General features: G+C 48.4%; 1 protein-coding gene across 1 annotated transcript in view; it reads right to left on the bottom strand.

Moving 5' to 3' along the window:
- Positions 1–21,518, bottom strand: part of IGF1R (insulin like growth factor 1 receptor) — a 296,305-nt gene that overhangs the window by 42,665 nt on the left and 232,122 nt on the right. Inside the window, exons 5-10 of the mRNA XM_026510374.4 lie at positions 19,862–20,006; positions 10,627–10,841; positions 8,282–8,408; positions 6,591–6,826; positions 3,957–4,124; positions 3,553–3,757 (exon numbers count right to left, since the gene is read on the bottom strand). Coding sequence (XP_026366159.1) covers positions 3,553–3,757; positions 3,957–4,124; positions 6,591–6,826; positions 8,282–8,408; positions 10,627–10,841; positions 19,862–20,006 — 1,096 coding nt within the window. The remainder of the gene's footprint in view (positions 1–3,552; positions 3,758–3,956; positions 4,125–6,590; positions 6,827–8,281; positions 8,409–10,626; positions 10,842–19,861; positions 20,007–21,518) is intronic.

The raw sequence follows: 21,518 nt of genomic DNA, 5'->3' as shown, positions 1-21,518 counted from the left end.
CCCTGCACACCAACCAACCTTCCTGGAAGGGAAGGACACAAGGAACTACATTTATTGCTAGGGAGGTCTTTTTTGACACCTACCAGAATGAATGTCCTGCCTTCTCTTCAAAACCAATGCAACACATAAAACCAACACAATACACCCTTATGTCTATAAGAGAGAAGTTACTTGGGTTTAATCCACTGCAAAATAATACTTTGCCCAAACTCTTCCCACAGCCCATCCCCATATACCTGGAATTGCACCTGTTACTAGTGACACCAAGTTAGGGACTGGGGGGAGGGAGGCCACACGGGACATTATCAGGAAGACAAGGTATGGGGCAAGCAGAATGGCACACCCATGATTCTTTGTAAACAGCCACATTTCCAAATGGTGTGACCAACAGGAAGGATCACTGTCAGCTTTCCCCACTCTGACCCCATGACACAACTTATTCCATCAGAAAACCTTTCAGTCTTCAAAACCTGTCAACATTTAACAGTTATTTAAACCCAACTATATGTGATTTAAAAACTAAAGGCAGTGGTCAATAAAAGACCTTCACCACAAATATGGACTCCAGAAAGCAACTTACAAACTCTAGCTTCCATTCTACTTCAAACCATATGGGACACGTTGGACAATATGTAACATACCAAACCTGACTTGACTGGCTTTAGCCCCCACACAAACTGTTCTTAGAATGAATTGAACAAGGGGCGCCTGGGTGGCTCAGTCGATTAAGTGTCTGCCTTCAGCTCAGGTCATGATCTCAGGGTCCTGGGATCGAGCCCTGCGTCTGGCTCCCTGCTCAGTGGGGAGCCTGCTTCTCCCTCTCCTCTCTGCCCGTGCTCTCTCTCTCTCTCGCTATCTCTGTCACTATCACTGTCTCTCTTTCTCTCAAATAAATAAATAAAATCTTAAAAAAAATGAATTGAAAGAAATAAAAATCGTCTTTGGATAGTTTAGTTGTAAAACAGAAAACCTTCCTTTATGATTCAAGCGTTCTGCCAGCCAGACACTCCTTCTATCAAAATTGTGTGGCAAATTGTGTGGACATGAGATTTACACCCTCCGTAGGAGGCATTAAAGAAAATATGAAGTTCGTATAAACTGTAGCCACTCACTGTGGGCAAATGCAGTATTTACATTCATCCTACGAAAAGACAGAATAGCAGGTCAGACTTGTCTTAGGGGAGAGAATGTCGGGGCCACAGGGGTGGACGCATGCATTCGTCAGGGGGAATTTGGCATAGAGGAAACTTATTTTGAATTCACTAGCACGGACAGAAGGCACTACTAATACCCGCGTCAACCACAGCTCTGCCTTCACTTTGCCTGATCTCGTGTTCCCCATCTGATGAGAAAGAAAGGTACTGCTTTGTAACTACAAACTGAAAGCTCTGGGCCCTTTAGCAAAACTTTTCCAAAGCTTGGACTCAGAACCTGAACTGCTGGTGGGCCAGTGGGATGAGACAGCCACGGAGCCGACAGCTTTCGCTGGAGAATAAACAGACAACGCCTGCCCAGCCTGTCTGGGACACTCTGGATCCACCCGCTTCTGTGTCCACAGCAAGTAACACTAGCTGGGCCTCCGCTGACATGGGGGGAGATGGCCCACGTTGAGAAGCAGTGCCACCAAAGGGCAAGAGCCCTAAAGTGTCGAAAGGCAGGGCCAAGTCCCAAATGGATCGCTCATTAACTAGGCTGTTGGAGAAGCCACTAAGCCCGAATTCTAGTTTTTAAACATCTTTGAGCTCCTCAAACGCTCTTATTCTTGGAACTACTCATGACCTGCAGACAATCTGGACTAACACTTGAAACACAGCCCTAGAAGGAGAGGTCTCCCGTGGAGCAGGTCAGGAGGACCCACAGAAGGCTCTCCTACCCACACTCCAGTGGCTTCGACTCCTAGAGAGGAGAGGAGGGGCACGAAGCAATGAAAAGCTTCGTTCTGAAAAGAATGCCCGCCACTCTAAGAGGTCTTTCTGTCTTAAGAATTTTTCAAAGTAAGATGGCTATCTTGGACTATTACACAAATATCAGGAAGGTCACTTAACAGGGAAAAAAAAAAATCACTTTAAAAGCCATTTGTTGTTACAACCTAAGTAAGCCTTTAAGGGCGAAGTAATGACGGAATCAACAGAAGTTATGGGCTTGTGGTGCCTCTCAGGGGCAGGGGCAGGAAGCAGAGTGATCGTCGAACACGCCGGGCACTGGGCTGGCGGCTGGGGCACCGTGGGGACCGGGAGCGCGTGGGTGCAACTGAATCCAGCTCCTCTGCTCACATTCCAGGCAAGAGGCTGTTTGTAAACGCCACACTACAATCTCTCAGGGGGGAAAGGGAGATGCGGACCGCCACTCCGTTTCCATCTCCTTCCCCAGACATTGCCGGGCTGCCCTGCTGGACCCCCCCCCCCCCCCACGGCTTTTTTTAAAAACCATTTCTTATTGTCGTAAAAAATTTTTTTTGAATTAAAAAAAATACCCAAGTCTTGCCATTTGAGCCATTTTTAAGTGTACGATTCAATGACACTGATGGCGTTCATGAAGTTGTACAATCATCACCACTGTTCCCCAAATTTTTCATCACCTCGACAGAAGCTCTGAGACCCATTAAGGCCGAGCTCCCCATTTCCTCCTCCCCCAGCCTGGGAAACCTCGAATGCACTTTCCGTCACCGTGAATTTGCCTCTAGTAAATGCTTCGTATGTGTGGAATTCTATAATATCTGTCCCTTTCACGTCTGGCTTCTTTCACTTAGCATAATATTTTCAAGGTCCATCCGAGTGGTGCCCTTCGTCAGAATCTCATTCCTTTCTACGGCTGAGTAGTGCGCCATTGCATGGCTAGACCATATTTTGCTTATCCATTCATCTACTGATGGACACGTGGGTCGTTCCCCAGCTTTGGCTACTGTGACTAGTGTGGCTTTGCACCGTCAGTCCTCCACTTTTGTTCCCACTTGGCAGACCTGGGGACTGGAGCAGGGGAGCAGATAGATTCCTGGGGACAGGGGCCGCTTTGCCTTGAAAGGCCGTCCTCTCCGCTGCTTCTCAAACCTGCTTATGAAGGATGCCTGTGGCACTTGGCTGTGCTTGGAAGTTGGGCCACTTTGAAATCTCACTCTGGTTTTCTCCCTCTTGCTTCACTTCTCCTCAGCCGGGCTTCAAGAGGCCACAGGGAGAAGTGGGATGGGCAAGAAGGGCCCGCACGCCAGCCCTTCCATTCGCTGGTCTCCATGGGTGTGGGCCTCTCTGAGCTTCACTTCCCTGTCCCCACAGCTGAGAGCCCACCTGCTCTCCATGGGAGGCCGTGTGGCTGACGCAGGGGCACTGACGCGCCCACAGCCCCCAACAGCATGAGCCCTCGGTCCCCCTTCCTTTGGGGCTAACTGCCTTCCACAGGCACCCCACTCACCCAAACTGACAGCTGGTTCTCTTGTTCCCCCCTTGATGGCTACGGGCTTCTGCCCTCCTGACCTACAAACCACCCGTGTGGAGACAGCACCACGGAACCTGCCTGCGGAGCACTGGCCTGGAGACATTTTCAGATGACACTTGGTACCTGGGCACAAAGATGGAGTTGTGCAGGAAGTTCTCGAAGACTTTGCGGTACTCGGCCTCCTCCTTCTCGGCCTGCTTCTCGGCCTCGGTTTTGGGGCAGGCGCAGCAAGGCCCCTTCTCTCCGCCGCACACCTCGGTCTTGGGATTCTCCGTCACCTCTTCGACGTCGATGGTGCCGTCGGCATACTTCCTGATGGGGATTTTGTCTGCTCAGGAAACAGAAGCCCGACAAGAGCAGACATGAAAGTCAGGTGGGCCGGTGAGGAGAAGGGGGCAGCTGTCAGCACGTTTAATCGAGAATGTGGCCGCTTTCCAACGGAGGGCTCGAACTGTCAGGAAGCCGTGTGTTCGGTCGGGGCGTGGACGGGTTCAGACGGCGGGAGCTGGGCTCCAGGCCCCCCTTACCTTTGGAGCAGTAATTGTGCCGGTACAGGTAGCTGTCCTGAGGCTGCCGCTGCCACCTCACGATGTAGTAACTGAGGTTCCCGTTGGGCAGGGACGGCGGGTTCCACTTCACGATGAGCTGAGAAGACGAGTTGGACGCGGACAGAACGTCCAGGGGAATGGAAGGAACTGGAAAGGGGAACAGAGGACATTTCAGAAAACAGAATGAACCCCGAATCCAGGCTGTCAGGTGCTCGCTGCAAGCCCACAGGGAGCCGCGGGTTTGACCTGGAGAAGGAAACGGCGGTGAACGCGGACACGCGAAACGAGAAGTGACCCTTGTTTTGAAATCGTATTAACTTCAACGCCTGCATTTCTCTCTGTAGCATCTACTCTCAGGTCATCTCTGTGAAAACTAACGTGACTGAGCGGCACATGGAAAAAGGCGGGGGTGGGGCACACAGGGTTACAGGGGGTGACTTAAAAACCGACAGCTAATTCAAACAGCGGATTGTTCTCGTGTATTACAACCGCCATTCTCCAAATGGTCTGACTCCAGGAGTTCTAGCAAGTGGTGAAATGGACTGTCTTGGGTTTTGCCTGCGATTCTGGAGCTCTGATAAAAATAGCAAGAAGCAAAAAGCAAAGGGGGAAGTGAGAAAGGGCAGGAGTGTGTGTGCATGCGTGTGTGTGCACGGCGGGGTGTGTGTGTTAAGAGGCGTGGAGGAAGACGGCCTGCAAGTCTCTCAGTTCTATAACCACACTTCCACGGGATGAATGAGACAGGACTAGGAAAAGCAGCCCACAAACCCAAACACACCCAGAGCCCCGACTGCAAGCCATGGACTCTGTTACCAGCCAAAGAATATTCATTTACGGGCAAAGCATAACAAGCTTTATTTACTACTGCCTCCCAAACCCAAACCCAGAGCTGCCTTACGTACAAAGGGCAAATGCATCCCGGGACCACTGAAATCTTATTTTCCTTGGGTTCACAAGAAAACACTGATTTTGGGGGGTTTTCCAAAGTGCAAGAGACCTCTTCACTGTCTGCCACTTACACAACACGGTCATCCAAGCCACTCTTTAAATTTCAAAGGGGCGAAGAGCTTAAGGGTATTTTAAGGCCCAGAGTATCACAGACAAGGTTCTGAACACCTGTATGGAGGGATGCTTTAGGGAAAAGCTGTGACTAATGCCAGCTTTTTCAGGAAAAACATCACCACTGGATGCGTGACCACATTCAGGTTTCCAAAGTCAAGTATTTCAAGGATAAACAGCTCACCCCTACATGTTTCAAATGTTAAGTGTCACAAAAAAGGCAGAGGCAGAGGACAGAGTCTTCCTCTGTCCCTACCACTTGTAAAGACAGGGGCCAAAACGTAGGGAACTGGCCCAGTTTGTATGGTGCTTAGTTTCCCACCTCTGGGGAAAGGAAATAAGTTTCTTAAGAATTTATCATATAAAAGGGGTGCCTGGCTGGGTGGCTTAGTCGGTTGGGTGGCCGACTCTTGATTTCAGCTCAGGTCAAGGTCTTGGGGTCCTGGGATCGAGCCCCACATCGGGTTCCGTGTTTGGCGGGGAGTCTGCTTAAGGATTTTCCCTCTCCCTCTCTCTCCCTGCCCTTCCCCCTGCTCACTCTCTCTCTAAAGTAAGTGAATGGATTAAAAAAAAAAAAAAGAACTTGTCATAATAAGGAGAGATTTTTTATTTTTCGTGAGCTGTCTACAGTAAATGATTCCAAACGTTAGAAGAATCACTTGTTTCGTTGTCTTTGAGCCTCTGCTATACCACCCGACACCCAGGATCAGAAGCCTGCGCCAGATTTATTTTTATAAACACTTCAGGGTCCATGACATGATTGTGACCACTTATGCGATCCTTGAGATGGGGCAGGGGAGGGGAGGGGGAAGCAGGCATGCGTGAGCCAAAGGTTTTTCCCCATCAACACTTTTTCCTCACCCTCTCTGCCATTTGAATTTATTTCGTGCTACCTTATGGGTGTTTTATAAAACAGCAACCATCCAGGGATATTCATCATTGTCTTTAGAAGTCACGTGCATTTTCCTACCTCTAAGCTGGTTTTCATATACTTGGCTACTACATACAAGCACTTGCTTTCATTAGTTCCAGATTCTGGAGTTGAGAAAAATGAAGTGGTTTAGAAAATGAACACAGAGACAGAAGGAGGAACATTTTCACCAGTGACTATCTGGAACGTCTGCAACGTACTCTGCCTGACGCTTTCCAAATTCTGTCTCCCTCCTTGGAACCCCTGCCTCTACAGAATGAAGATGGAAACCCCATGAGCCACGTGAGTAACTAGAACACCAGAGCAGCATGTGGTCAGTTTCTGGAGGTTCAACTACGAAAACAAAATAGGGGGCTGGATCCTGGCTGGGTCCTCCAAAAAACCCCCCCCAGCCCCCTTGGAGGACCTGGGCTCATTGGTGCAGAGCAGGCAGATGATGGAAGATGGGCCAGGAAAATGGCCCGGGAGAGCCGAGGATATCGGGACTGGGAAAAAAATAATATGATATAGCATTATATATTGATAAGAAAGACACATAAAGCACAGACTGGTCCAGGATGGAGACATCTTGTAATAAGCACGGGGAGCGCATGAAAAATATGGGATGGGCGGTCTGTGGATACCTGAAGCATTGGTACGAATGTACAAGATTTCACTCTTGGCCCCACGGATGTGGTCGTTCACCATGGTGAGGGTCACCGCCTTGACATACACGGCATACTGCGTCCAGGGCTTCAGTCCCTGCAGTAAAATGCCAGGATCGACGTCCTTGTTGGGAGGGAGGTCCACATCCACCATGTTCCAGCTGTTGGAGCCACAGGCATCCTGGCCATCGTACTCCGTGACGTTTTTAAAAGGTCTAGAAAGACAGTGGATGAAGCTCAGAGGAAGGTTTAGGTCTCTGATGTCAAAGCTCCTGGAAATCTTCCCCAGGGGCCTAGCAAGTCACACTTTCTCTAGTGGGAATTCTAAATCAAACAAATAGTCCATTAGATTTGTACAGAAGAATAAAATGCAGCAACGGGACCCCAGGTTTTACCACGTTTACAAATGCACTACAGAACTACATACCCTGCCTCAGAAAGGGTAAATTCTCATTACTACTGGGATTGAAAGCACTGCTCCTTAAGCGTGCAGGCAAAGGCTATTTTTCTCTTTTCCAATTGTGGCATTTTTCACCATTAAGAAAAAACAAGCATAATCATTTAATGCAAACATCAGCTACTGATGAAGAATAAAACTTTTGGGGAAAAAGGACACAGCTTCTAAAATAGAGCTTCCAAAATCTCATTTGCTCACAAACAATTGTGATTGCTTAAGTATCTTATAATATTCAAATATTTAGTTTCCAGAGTGTCTTGGAAACTAGCATCAACTCCTTGGTGAGATTACCAGTCAACGCTGCCAAAGCACTGGCGGGACTATGAAAGAGCAGAGAGTAGTTTGCACACATGCTTGGGCAGGTGGGGATTCTCCATCTATCAGATGAAAGGGCTGGACAGTCCCTGGCCGCGGGCTTCCAAAACAGATGTTAACCTACCCCTCCCTGTCGTCATGACGGAAGACCATGAACGACTCCCATCCAGAAACACACTGAATGCCTAATAATCCTGAGACCCACTTTTTTCACTGCTATGACCCTTCCTAGGGCCCCGGCTCCAGCAGGGGAAAGGGGACAAGATACTGTCCTTGGTGGCTCTGGTTCCAGCTCTGAGGAAGCCAAGCACTGGGGAAAGAGACCTGGAGCATCACAGTGGGAGCTGGATGAGGAGGGTGACTAAGGAGGTTGGTGGAACCACCTGGATAAGGAGGGAAAGGAAGGAAGAGGGGACCAAAAGAAGTGCCATCTGGAGGAACGAGTCATGGCTGCTGAGGCAGGTGAATATCACCAGAAGGCACAAGAAGGTCAGTCTCTCTCCATTTTCCTTCCCTAGTTCATGACCCAGAGCAGAGGACCAGGTCTTGGGAAGGGCTCCTTGATAGAGAGACAGGAATACGATGATAGATCTATCTGGGGGTTCCCTCCAGGGGAGCTGGGTGTCCTGCGGGGTGTTCCTGGGGTACAGGTTAGTGGGCACATCCTCTATCCCACTTTATGAAAGTCTGGACTTCATCTAATTCTCTAGAACACAAGCTTTTCTCTTTGGAATTATTTTATTCAAACCCCTCTCAATCACCCACTGAAGCCTCGAGCTAACACTGTGTTGTTGTGGTTGTCGTCGCGGTGATGGAGGTCCTGTGACAGATGGGAGGATGGTGAGGGAGCAGCACGGGTGGCCCCGCCCGCGGGACCCCACCGAGCGCAGAAACTCACGCTTCCTTGTAGTAGACAGTGAAGCTGATGAGGTCCCTGTAGTCGGGGGGCCGGTAACGGTGCCACCTTATGATGATGTGATTCTTCCATGTGGTCGTAGAGGTGAAGTGCAGGACGTCGCTTTCACCTGGGGCACAAAGGTATATCCATGAGTGACAGAGGTCAACGTTCTTTTTTTTTTTTTTTTTTTTTTAAGATTTTATTTATTTATTTGACAGAGAGAGACAGCCAGCGAGAGAGGGAACACAGACAGGGGGAGTGGGAGAGGAAGAAGCAGGCTCCCAGCGGAAGAGCCTGATGTGGGGCTCGATCCCGGAACGCCGGGATCACGCCCTGAGCTGAAGGCAGACGCTTAACGACTGAGCCACCCAGGCGCCCCCAACATTCTTTTCCTCTACATGTCTGCCAAGTCACCAGTGCTGCCCTACTTCCCTCTTCTCCAAAGCTGGCTGTACATGCCGTGTCCCTTCCTGGACTTCTCAGTGGCTCTCTGATTTCTACTAAGGGCCTGGACATTTTACCACATGGAGCTGCAACACAGCTCTTTCCTTTGTTTTAGCATACTTGGTTGCACTTGGACCCGGATCCGTGCTTCCTAACCTGACAGGGAGGAACTGCTTGACCAATCAAGGCACCTGGTCTTTCTGCTGAGCACTAAGACCCGGGCTCCCGAGGGGACCCGGGAAGGTGAGGATCTACCTCTACGCTGGGCTGAATCTTCTGCAATAGGATGGCACTGTCCTGCAGTGGTGGACCTCCGCCTGCTTCTGCGCAATCGGCAAAGACAGGCGAACGGCTCAGGTGTGCCACGGGGGGGCACGTCTCTGCGTCTAAACTTGGTGTCGACCTGGAAGGACACGGATACTACTGGAAGGCCTCCGGCCGGGGCTAACACACAACGGGCAATGATGTGCCTACATGAACAATGTCACTGGCCAAGCCTCCTGTGCGCTGTGCGAAGTCGCTGGGGAGCTGCAGCTGGGACCCTGCTTGGAGCCCCACCTTCTTCCTCCGGCCTGATTCAAATGACCCCAAGAACCAGGGCAGCGTTGCTGACTGCTTCCGCTCACGGAGACCTGGCGCCCCGACAGACTGTCCTTGTCCGCCTCTATTGGCCTCAATCGTAATGCACACTCAGCAGGTGAAGCGGAGGCTACAGGCGGTGAAAGCTAAGAAGTCAGTGGGGCAAAATGTGCTGATCTGAGGTTGGAACAAAGTTGCGGTTCCTGCTAATGTGTTACTTAAAGAGAAAACATGATTGTGTTTGCAAAGGAAAATGAATAGCTACTGTATTCACAATCTGACTCGAGGAGAAAACACTTGGGCCACGCTCAGCCACATCTGCTCTGCTGTGGTTTGAACAGAGGGAACGGCAGGGGCTGCGGCGGGCATGTGAGGGAGAAGGTGCCAGCTGCCAACACCCCGTGCAATGTCGTGTCAGGCTTCTTCCAAAGCTCTTCCGGAGCGATCTGAGCGTCTACCGGTAAATCCAGACACCAGCAAAACTAACCAGTCAAATGCTAATGGTTTCACAAGTCCTTCCCTCCCGTGTGTGTGTACGTGTGTGTACACGTGTGCAAATCACCTCTGATCATGTCAATGACTCTACTTTTTTTTCCTGGTACCCTTCCCTTATTAAAAGCCGATGGTGGAGAGACACTTTACTTTTATAACCCTATCCAGCCAAACAGAACCACAACATTTTTAAAAGTGGTTTGATATACAGGGTTAGATGAGAGACGTACTGTTAGATCTCAGATACAAGACCTGAAAGTTTATAACCATGGCAAGGTTATAATTATGTGGTTCTCAATTTAAAAAGCAGTATCCGTTCAGGGAGGTAGGCTTTCTCTATCTTTTTCGTGTTGGGGTGGGAGCAAGGAGGAGGCTGAGGGAGAGACAGGGAACCCGTGGCCACCGCGCTGGGCTGGGAGCTCAGTCCCCTCTGCGCTGAGGCTTCCCCTACACTGCGGGAGACTGAGCTGAGCGTGCTCTCCGGCAGTGGAGAGGACCAGCTCTTCCTTGAAAAATCATCTCACTGTCTGCCTGTGCCTTAAAAGATTTAACCCTGCATTCTGTAAGCACTTCTGTAAAATACTCCCTTTGAGAAGGAGCCTATTTATAAATGTTTAGCACCCCTAGAGATGCGAAGGAACATTGACAAATATGAATCTGTCGTGAATTGGCCCCACGACTGACTCTGAAGGTACACACATATGCGCAAAGGGCTGGTTCAGGAGGCCCCGTGTCCCCCCTAGCGAGACAAGGAGGGGGCCTCCCACGCAGCCATCATTCTAGATTGGAGGAGGGGCCACAACTTTATCATGGCCATTGGGTCCACTCACAGGAGGCTCGCTCTCCGTTGTTCCTGGTGTTTATGTCCCCTTTGCTCTGGCGCCCCTTAGTCCCTGTCACTTCCTCCATGCGGTAAATCTCGGAGACGCACAACTTGGGATTGAAAGCAAAGTACATTTTCCCAGCTTTGATGGTCAGGTTGCGGTGGTCCCAGTCCCACAGCTGCTGCAAGTTCTGGTTGTCAAGGACGTAGAAGGAGTAGTTCCTAGAAGCACAGAAGTCACCGTGAGCATTGCTGCCCTTTCCCAGTGTTCCCTCCCACCTGCTGGCCACCCCACACCGGTCCTCTTCCGCACGTGGCTCCGGAACACGCTGCCTTTGCCAATAAGAGATTTAGTTACTAACAGTGTGTAAGAGTGGACAGTTACTGTTAACATAGCAACAACATGATTCAAGGACAACATACTGAAATCGATAAGACACTAATTAATTTTAGGACCTCTATTACCAACAAATAATGCTTCTCACACCAGAGGATATTACTGTAATCATTCCGTAGAAATGCCTTTGGGTATTTCTCTCAGAGCAGAGTATGTATAATGCACTTGAAATCAGTCCATGGGAGAAGAGATATGCTCGGCCACTCAACCAGAACAGCTTACATATTTGCTGTAGAGAGTCTGCCATTATCCTTGGGGGTAAATCCCATCCGTGCCATCAGCGGCATACGATGGGCTAGGAGAAAGAATGGGACAGGGAGACAGTCTGGGTGGTGGACCAGCCCTGGGCCCGCTCCCTCCTCCAGATTCACCCCGTCCTCAAAAGCCTCAGCCATGGTGCCTAGAGAAGGTGGGGGAAGAGAAACAATCCCCCAGGGACAGTCCACTTGGGCCACCCCTCCAGGCAACAGTGACTCAGTGTCCAATACTAGGCTAGTGTGCACAAGGCTTGTTTTTGGAGTGCTGGGCCCCACTCCCAGAGTTTCTTGTTAGTAGGGCTGGGTGGGCCAAGAATCTGCATTGCTAACCTGCACCCAGATGATGCTGGCACTGCTGGTCCTGGGAGCACACTTGGAGGAGCACTGGTCTAACAGGTGCTGGGCAGCAACAAGGGGCTGGAGGTCCAAAGCTGACCACGTGAGATACGGGTCCTGCCCCTAGGGGGGTGGACAGAGAAGCAGCAGCTCCACCTGTCGACTGAAGGCAAGACGGAAGGACAGCCAGAATCAGCAATAGCTATCTCTGCTACCCAGAGAGAAATCCATCCTCCAGGAAGTGGGAACATAGAGAGCTACAGCTAAGGGGTCTGGAAAGAGATCTAGGCGGTATATCTCTTTCTCTAGATCCCTGGGGGAAACCAGGTAGGCAGGCATGCTGTCCATCCAAGTCCTCTGCTCCCCATAGACCGTGAATCCTTCCTCTCCCCTTCCTGGTCCCCAGCCTCTGGTTCTTTCTGGAGCTCACTCAAGCACTTTATACAGAACGGAGTCTAGGAATTGGTGTAGCACTTTGAGCTATTGCTAATATCCTCTGAACGATCCAACACACCAACTGCAGAGAAGAAAGGATCCAGCCCTCTTTCCAAAGCCAGGAGAGCCAGGAGTCCAGAGCCCTCCTCTGCCCTGGAGGCTGTGTCCACGGGGCACCTCTCTGCACCTGATGGGGTTCCCTACGTATATCATACCAGGACCTCTACCTGCTCGATCAATCCTCAGCCTGAGTTTCATTAAGAAGAAAGCAAAAGTTATGGTTATAATGCTGCCGAGCAGACTTGTGCCACATGCCTGGAAATTCACACGGGAGTTCAGAGACAAGGATCCAGGACTACAAATGCCGTTAATGATCCACGTAGCCATAGGCAGTTCCCTTAGTATTTTCTATAGCCATCCGCCCCGTTCTCATGTAGGGCTGGGGGCGGGGGCATGAACACACACCCACAGGACAACAAGCGGTATGAACATCTGAGCTCCCCGTTTGTTTTATGAGTCTGAGACCCTAATGCCCAGCAGGGGTCACAGAGCTGGGGTGGAATCTGCCCCGTCAGCCCGAGCCCAAGCCCTCCACCAGCACCAGGCCCCGTCCACAGACGTGCAGGGGGTGGGAGTGGGAGCGCTGCCTGCACAGGGTTCAGTGAGGCAAGTGAGGCCAAAGGCGGCACGTCTGGAACCAAGCTAGCCTCCTCACGAACCCACCTTGAGGTCCCTTGACACATTCAAGGCCACCAAACTAGGTGGCAAAAACTTGCGAGTCAATAAATATTTTCCTCTGGAAGAGCTCACTCCCTGACACAGATCCACAGGAGAAGGAACCGAAGACATTGTTCACATGAATCTAGACTCGGGATATGCGACGCAAGGCCATGTATGGAGGTGGAAAGCGCTGGGACACGGCAAGGTGAGACCTGCTGTCCCTTGGGGACAGTGGCCACCCAGTGCCAGGCTTAAGCTGATGCTGGGTGATCGGGGTCGTCGGACAACTGAGGGCAGGGTTTGCAGGTAGAAACAGGTGTTTCCTATGTAGGCCCATTCTTGTCCACAAATAATTTCGGCTCTGAAGGACACTCCGTAGTGCCAGTACCAAGCCCAGTGGGTCTGGCTGCTCTCAGCTTCCTCAGGCGGCCCCAACCTCCTTGTCAGTGCAGAAACCTCTTGGCCGGAAGTAAAGGCCCATTAACCCGGTCAAACCTCTGTCTCAATGCAGGATGAGGCTTCTTTTTTAGTAAACTAATTTCGCTGGCAGGGAACAGAAACCACACTGAAAACACCTTCTGAACAAAACATGGCTTCTCCCCATGGGAGGAAGCATGAATTATAAATCAGGAATTTGACAAATGAATGGCAGGCCCACTGAAATTCTGTGTGTGTGATTAATCACTTTGAAAAGGAAGATTATCTTTTTACAGTAAACACAAACATTTTTTTACAACACGGAGAAGGCCTGGAGCCAGGATACCAATATCAATAAAACCCAGGCGTTATGGAGCCTCTGTGAGTGACAGAAAAATAAAAATAAAACCTTCATCAAAATAATAACCAAGCCATTCATGAGCTGCCTGTCAATACGGCTCTTGTTTTTCCAACCTCAGGTTGGGGCCTGGCTCCCCCCAAATTCTCCTTTCATGGTTAGGTGACAATTAAGAGACGGTAAAAGGGAGAGACCTGTCGGCATGTTTTACACACACACACACACACACACACACACACACACACGCACACACGCATCCCCTTTTTCATTGTTTCCTAAAGGAAATGTCTATATAAGTCAATTATTTAGTAAACATGACTTCCTAATTGTTTCTAAACTTACTGCCTTTACATTCAAAGACTAGTTTTAAAAATTAAGTTGTTTATTTTTCTGTAGCTTACACAGACGCCTAGGTTTTATAGATATTGGTATCCTGATTCCCAGCCCTCTTTGTGCGGCAAAATATGTTTGTTTCTGTACTTGGGTGGGCGCCATCTGACAAAATATCGACCAATGAGGTGGGTTGGAAGCAGTCTGTCATTTCTGTGAGGATACCTGTGTATTACCTGTACTGATATTCTGACTACCCAGTGCATACTATACTCAGAAGTGTTTTACTGATGGCTCCAGGCTTGGGGCTGTCTTACCTGTGAGTTACCAACAACCACCCACCTCCCCACCTGCTCTGATGAAGGGCAGGAAGCGTGTGAGAACACAGGAAAGTGAAAGTGCTGGGGATTCGCACAGAGCACAGAAGACAACCCCGGGGCCAGGGCTTGGAGCATCATATTTGAGCATCCAGAAATCAGGGTCTGAGCAACATCCCCACCACTTGCTAAATCAACAACGCTAGGCAACATACTTATTTGGCTTTTCCCAGGCTGTGGGCAAAGCGGTTTGAGGGCTGGGAGTCCAGACGGTGGGGGTAGGAACGGATATTCCTCCCCTCCTTCAGCCCTTACTGACAGATTGAAAAAAAAAATCTGCCAATACACAACTGATGATTCCCTTTCGCTTCTCAGAGGAGAAAGCATGGACTCTTTCCGGCTGTCTCTAGGGGGCATCAGAACCCAGCACACAGGGAGTGTGTCCAGCATCCCAGCAATCTGCAACAGATACAGGATTTGGCTTTTTCGCAGATGCTCACACCACATCCCATCTCCTCCAAATCCAATATTTACACCAACCTTGGGGGCTCATCAAGGGCAGGAATTTATATTCAAGTGGCACTGGGTACCAAACAGAAACTCGGAAAATGTTTCCTCTTTGAGGGTTTCCTAAATAGCTTAACCGAGGTCTAATTTCCCTACCAAAAATTGTACCCATCCTAAGTATACAGTGCCATGATCTTCAGTAAATGTATGCGGCTGTCCCACCAGCACCACTATGCAGTTTCTGAACATTTCCATGATGTCAGAGTTCCCTCCCTGCCAATGGTGGTCAATCTCTGCTCCTACCCCCAGCCCTCGCCAATCTCCTTTCTGTCTCCATAGTTTTGCTTTTGCTAGAAACTAATGGACTCATACAATGTGCAGCCTTTTGTGTCTGGCTTTTTTTCACGTAGCTTAACGTTTCTGAGGTTCACCGATGTTGTTACATTACTGTTGAATAGTATTCTGTTGTACCACATGTCATTTATCCATTCATCTGTTGATGGATATCTGGATTGTTTCCAGTGGGGTTATTTTTTGAGGGGGGGGCTATAATGAATAATACTGTTGTGAACATTCACATTCAAGTCTTGTGTGGGCATGTTTCATTTCTCTTGGGAAGACACTGGGTAGAGACTGGAATTGCTGAGTCACATGGTTGAGTCTTTATTTTTAAAAGTCCCAGGGAAGTATTAACATGCAGCCGTGTTGCAACCTAATCTTAGAGTTGCAGGAAGGTAGAATGAAGCATCAAGTGTTGCAAAGTCAAGTGGTAGGGTCAGGAGTATAGAGATGCCTAAATGCACCCCAAAATTTCAAGTCTTAGAACCCTACTACCTCCATCTGCTTTTAGGCTTTTCGGGGCAATGATCCTTGGTGGCACCAAAGAATCCAAAATTTTACCTCCTTATTTGTCTGCTGCCATAAGAAAATAAGGTTGTCCACCTCAAGGAATTGTCCAGATAACAGAAATATTCTGTTTTCTATTCAAGGGCTTAAAAACTAGTCATTTTATAGAAATCTTATACATGCGTATTACAAAAATCCACTTCCTTCTTAAACAGCAGAAAAACCTTGATTTTTCCTAATGTCTAAGGTTAATACTCTAGAGAGGCACATAACATTCCACAGACTGCGGGACACCCTCAAGGAAACCCGGAACTCGGGCAAACCGATGACTGCCTGATGCCGTACGGGCCCCGCTCTCCAGCCACCAACGGGCCCGCCGTCTGTTCGGATGTGATCCTGCCTACATCTTTCGCCACCCGGGAAATCTGATTGCAAAATTGGCTCGCTCTGGATATTAGGCTAGAGCTCTCCTCCAGCTACAATGATCGAATTTCGTGTTCTGGATGTGAGTCAGTGGTCCGGGCTGCTCAGGGGACTCGGAGGGAGGTCTCAGTTCCAGTTTGGAAAGCCAACATGGTCAGATACAGAGGATCCCAGCACCAGGAATTCATCTGTGCTCCCTCAAAACAAAACCTCTAAACCCCCCATCCTGCTGAACCGAATGGAGGCACTTATCTATTTCTCACTGGCTGTAGAAGTTCAAGAAAAATAGTACTTAAAGGCAATAGCGTGACAATTAAATATTTAGGAAAAAAGGCAAAGTGCTTTGGGGATTTCCATATGAGAAGAAGAAATAACAGGACACAGCAGTGGTATCCAGTCTTGGCTACACAGTGAAATTACTTTGGATTTTTGAGAAAAATCATTGATGCCTGGATCCCACCCCCAAACATTCTGACTGAATTGGGGCTGCATCTTGGGTGCACTCAGATTTTTTTTTTTTTAACCTGGCCCCACCCAAGATGGTTCTAATGTCAAAGTCTGGGATCCACTGGGGTAAAAGTTATCTTGGCTTAAACCAAAGACGCACAGAAATGAAACGTCCAGGCAGCTCTGCTAACACTCCTGCAGCTCAAAAGCTTTGAATACATTCCATTGCCTACCTAAATTATAACCTCCACGCCCGGGTGCATAGCACCTTACGTAATTCGAATACCACCTACCTCTCCAGCATTATTTGCCAAACAGGTCCCAGGATGCCCCAACTCGCTGCTTTTGCTCTTACTGCCCTATCCTGAACTGCCTTCTTCACCCTCTGCTTTCTGAGTGTTTCCGGAAACCCTTCGAGGCCCATCTCAAATGCCACCTCTTTCTGAAAGCCTGTGGGATCTTCTTAATCAGATTCTCTGCCTCTTTTTCATGCCTATGGCACGTTCCTTGTCTTTCCCTTGTAGCTCCTTGCAGGTTCTACTTTGCACTGTTGTTGGCATGTATCTAGTTATCATATTCCTTTCTTCTCTGCCTCTCTCTGACTCTTCCCTCCTTGCAGGAGTGAGGAGAGCTGTTCAAGGGCTGGAACTAGGTCTCTTTCCTAAGTCTGAGGATGCAAAATGAAGAACTGAGTTGTTGCTACTGGTCACCCCTAATACAAAGAGCTGTGGTGGCGTTCATCTGAAGTGAGGATGACCTACACCTTTTATGGTCCTGGGTGCAGAAGGCAGGTGAGAGAACCCAACTCCTACCAAGATGGGCAAGATTCTCAAGAACCCCAGCTGAAGAGAGAGCCTCCAAGCAGCAGCATGTAGGAAGGAAAGGCTGGAAGCCCAGTATCCTCAGAGCTACAAGGGCAGCTGATCAACAGCAGGGTGTGGACATCTAAGGCCCATGTGCCTCTCCTTGTCATCTAAAATGTTAACAGTAGGGCAGGGGCCTGAAGCCTACTTGAGCTTGGAGGAGTCCCAAATACCTGAGCAATGGCAGGCATCCTTAAAGAGCCCCCACTGGGACTTCAGATTTTATACTAGTTTGAGATAATGAGAAATGTGCCTTAAATGGCCGTGCAAATAAAAATCAGTCTTAGTTCTCAGCTACAGATCAGGGCGTAATACTTTCAGTTAACACATGACTAAAAGGCAATCCCATCGTGTAATAATTTTTTTTTTAAAGATTTTATTTATTTATGTGACAGAGAGACAGCCAGCGAGAGAGGGAACACAGCAGGAGAGAGGGAGAGGAAGAAGCAGGCCCCCAGCCGAGGAGCCCGATGTGGGACTCGAACCCAGAATGCCGGGATCACGCCCTGAGCCGAAGGCAGACGCTTAACGACTGCGCTACCCAGGCGCCCCAATCGTGTAATAATTCTTAACAAAAAGTAAATTCTTGGGGGGCCTGGCTGGCTCAGTCCGTTAAGCACTAGATTCTTGGTTTCAGCTCAGGTCATGAACTCAGGGTTGTGAGATCGAGCCCCGCTTTGGGCTCTGTGCTCAGCATGGAGCCTGCTGGAGAGTCTCTCCCTTTTTCTCTCCCTCCCCCTCTACTCTTCCCCTGTCCTCTCTTCCTCTCAGATAGATAAATAAATAAATAAATAAACAAACAAACAAATAAATAAATAAAATCTTAAAAAAAAAATTAAAATCTCCTTCCAGCTTTCCCCTCTATATCTATCATTTGTTCAGCCTGGAAAAAGAAAATGTGTATCATGAAGCAACAGGAAAAGTTGCAGATCCCGATTTGCCAAAAAAAAAAAAAAAAAAAAAAAAAAAAAAAAAAAAAAGTGCTTACCAACACAAGGGATTCCAGAAGCACAAACCTACCAGGAGAGAAAAAAACCTGTGCTACCATTCACTTTAAAATGTAATACAACAAACGAGAACCACCACCTCAAAATGGCAGAGCCCCAGCTTGCCATGGCAAGTGACTTGTGACACTCTGGGGCTGGGCACAGCGGCAGCCTCCTTGGATTTGCAAGGAGAAAGAAGATTTTTTCCTAGAGAATTAGTGTTCCCAGTGGGGAGGATAGTGTGCTTTTCAAGGATGGAATGAAGAGCTGTCCTCTCTCTTTAGCTGTATCAGATGATGGAATTTTAAGAATTTAAGACTGACCAAGAGTTAGTCTGAGAAAAGCAGGGAGGCTGTAAAGAAACCCTTATGGGGTAACTTTATCCAGTCGGGGCAGATAAGTCAGCAAGGACAACCTTTCCCATGACCTTCCCACCTCTTTCTTCCCTAAATTATTTCCCCAAATTCTCTCTGGAAGGCATCTGCTTGTTAATGGAGGTCTCCTTTGATTTCAAAGCTTAATGCCAGGCGAGAGCTGTATTTAAAGGGAGTATGACGAAAAAGGGACGCCTGTAGAGGTGCACGCAGGCCAACTGCTAGAGCGAAGCTACAGCAGTAAGCACCAGCTCTTATCGATCCCGCGTACACTTTACCCCTGATGATGTGGGGGTGTGGGCGCGCACACTCCGCATAGTCACCCATGCACGGAGAATGGTTGACATCCTCCAAACTTAACTAGTAACGGTCTACTGTTGACCAGAAGTCTTACGATAACATAAACAGTTGATTAACACATATTTTGTATGTTACATGCATGATACATTGCATTCTTACAATGAAGTCAGCTGGAGAAAATATTATTTAAAAAATCATAAGGAAAATACATTTAGAGTCCTATACTGTATTTAGCCAAACAAAACAAAGCAAAACAAAACAAAATTGTGTCTAAGGGCACCACATAATTCAAACCATGTTGTTCAAGGGCCAACTGTATTTTCTTCTCTTTTCTTTTTTTTTGTGAAAGATTTTATTTATTTACTTATTTGGGCGGGGGGAGGAGCAGAGGGAGACGGACAAGCAGACTCCAAGTTGAGTGTGAAGCCTGATGTGGGGCTCGATCTTATGACCCTGAGATCATGACCTGAGTTGAAATCAAGAGTTGGACGCTCAACTGACTTAGCTACCCAGGTGCCCCTGTATTCTGAAAGATGGCATGGTTTTACACAGTACATAGCATCCTGGGGATGAGTCATGTCAATGATGGTTTCACAGAGGGCTAAGCACCTGAGACCGATTCCTGTTGCTCTTGGCACAGAACGTCCCCACCAGCATCCCTGTCTGTTGTTTCCATAGTCGTGGTCAGGCATGCAGCCCTTGACTGACAGGTCACAACACAGTTTTCCAGAACAGCAATATCCCAAGGATGGAGGACCATGGCTGCACGGCGCTCTGCCCAAGGGGGTGGGCCATCACGCAGGTGGGATTGGCCTTACCTTCGCTTCTTTCTTTCTGCTTTGTGACGAGGGAGTCCTGACCTTAGTGACGTCACATGCTACTTATTTTGCAATAGGAGAACGTCAGCCCATGAAATCCGGAGCACTTACCCCTCCAGCTGCTCCTCTCCTAAGATCTGGCGAAGGTTTTTTAGGAAGGACAAGGAGACCAAGGCGTGGGAATGGCGAATCTTCACGTAGCCTGTCACCACCTCGATGAGCCCCATGAAGTTCTCCAGTTCCGAGGCAATGTTATCTGCGTGAAGAGGGGGCCGTGTTAGTGAACGTTCACGTAGTGCAAGGATGACACACTCGGTTTCTCGCAAACATGTCTGGAGAACGATCCGTGGCAGCTCTCGGTGTCACAGAGGGGCTCAGGCTGCTGGCACAGGGCCCGCCATCCCTGTCAACAATGTACTTCCCTGGGCCTGACTTTCAACAACCTCTCCCGGGACAGGGCCCCTCAGAGGCAGGGGGAGGGGACTTTCTAGAAGGCTGGTACTGTAGCTCCCAGGCTGATTAACCGAATGTAAAATCATAAATACCAGACTGCCAATTAGCTAAGGCTGACAAATCTAGGGAACGTCTTTTAATACGCTCTGTCAACAGACAGCATTGCCTGCACAGTACAAGGGCATGACTAAGTAAACAACATTTTCTCGGTCTCATTAGGAACTGCCTTTGCTGCCTTTCCAGTTCCTAAGATACAGGGATCTATATTTAAAGAGTCCGTCTTACCGAGACCGGGAGAAAACACACCAAAACATTAACACACCAGGTTATCTGCGGGTGATTTTTCAAAATTCATTTCTGTGCTTCCAAATTTTCTATAATGCACACGTATGATTTTCATGATGAGAGGACAGCTGGGAAAAGAATTGCTACCACTATGTACGTGAAAACAACGTAATACAGACACACTGTATTTCCCATCATGCTGTTTAGCCTGTCTTTTCCTCGTAGTAAAAAAGAACATAAACTTCAGTTCGACTTATGCCAAAATTACAATGAATACTAGAATGAATTGGGTGTGGTTCAACTAATGCGATTTTATTGCATATGCTTTGTTGAAGGCTTATTTAATGAGAAGTTCTATTTTGCTCTGAATTGATAAAAATAAAAGAATACGGATGCTGTCCTATGCTTACTGTAGAGTTTAATGGTCTTCTAGGAGAAACTCAAGTTATAAACACCAGAAGTTGCCTGCGGTTGATATTTCAAGGAAAAGATCCTGAATTTTATTTATTTTTTTATTTTTTTGAAGATTTTATTTTTATTTATTCGACAGAGATAGAGACAGCCAGCGAGAGAAGGAACACAAGCAGGGGGAGTGGGAGAGGAAGAAGCAGGCTCATAGCGGAGGAGCCTGATGTGGGGCTCGATCCCATAACGCCGGGACCACGCCCTGAGCCGAAGGCAGACGCTTAACCGCTGTGCCACCCAGGCGCCCCAAGATCCTGAATTTTAAATGGGGGGCAGGATGGCTGCCTGTTAGTCGAGGCTGGGGATGCCCTTTTCAATGAGCTGTCATATCACCCCGCATTCAGCTGATTTCTCCCACTGGACATACACAGGAAGACACATTTCATCACCACGCATGAATACGTACCAGTTCCTTCTCAAATTCTACTTCTCCATGGATTTAATTCATGGATTAAATTCTTATCTTCAGGATATGAAAAATTTTTTAAAAAGAAGGCTTAGGTACTTAAAGGGTATGTTCTAGGGGATGAGGGCATCTTTTCAAAAATTAAGAAATCTAGTAAGA

The sequence above is a fragment of the Ursus arctos genome, unplaced genomic scaffold, assembly GCF_023065955.2.
Source record: "Ursus arctos isolate Adak ecotype North America unplaced genomic scaffold, UrsArc2.0 scaffold_28, whole genome shotgun sequence".
NCBI lineage: Eukaryota > Metazoa > Chordata > Mammalia > Carnivora > Ursidae > Ursus > Ursus arctos.
This window is presented reverse-complemented; position numbering and strand designations above follow the sequence as displayed.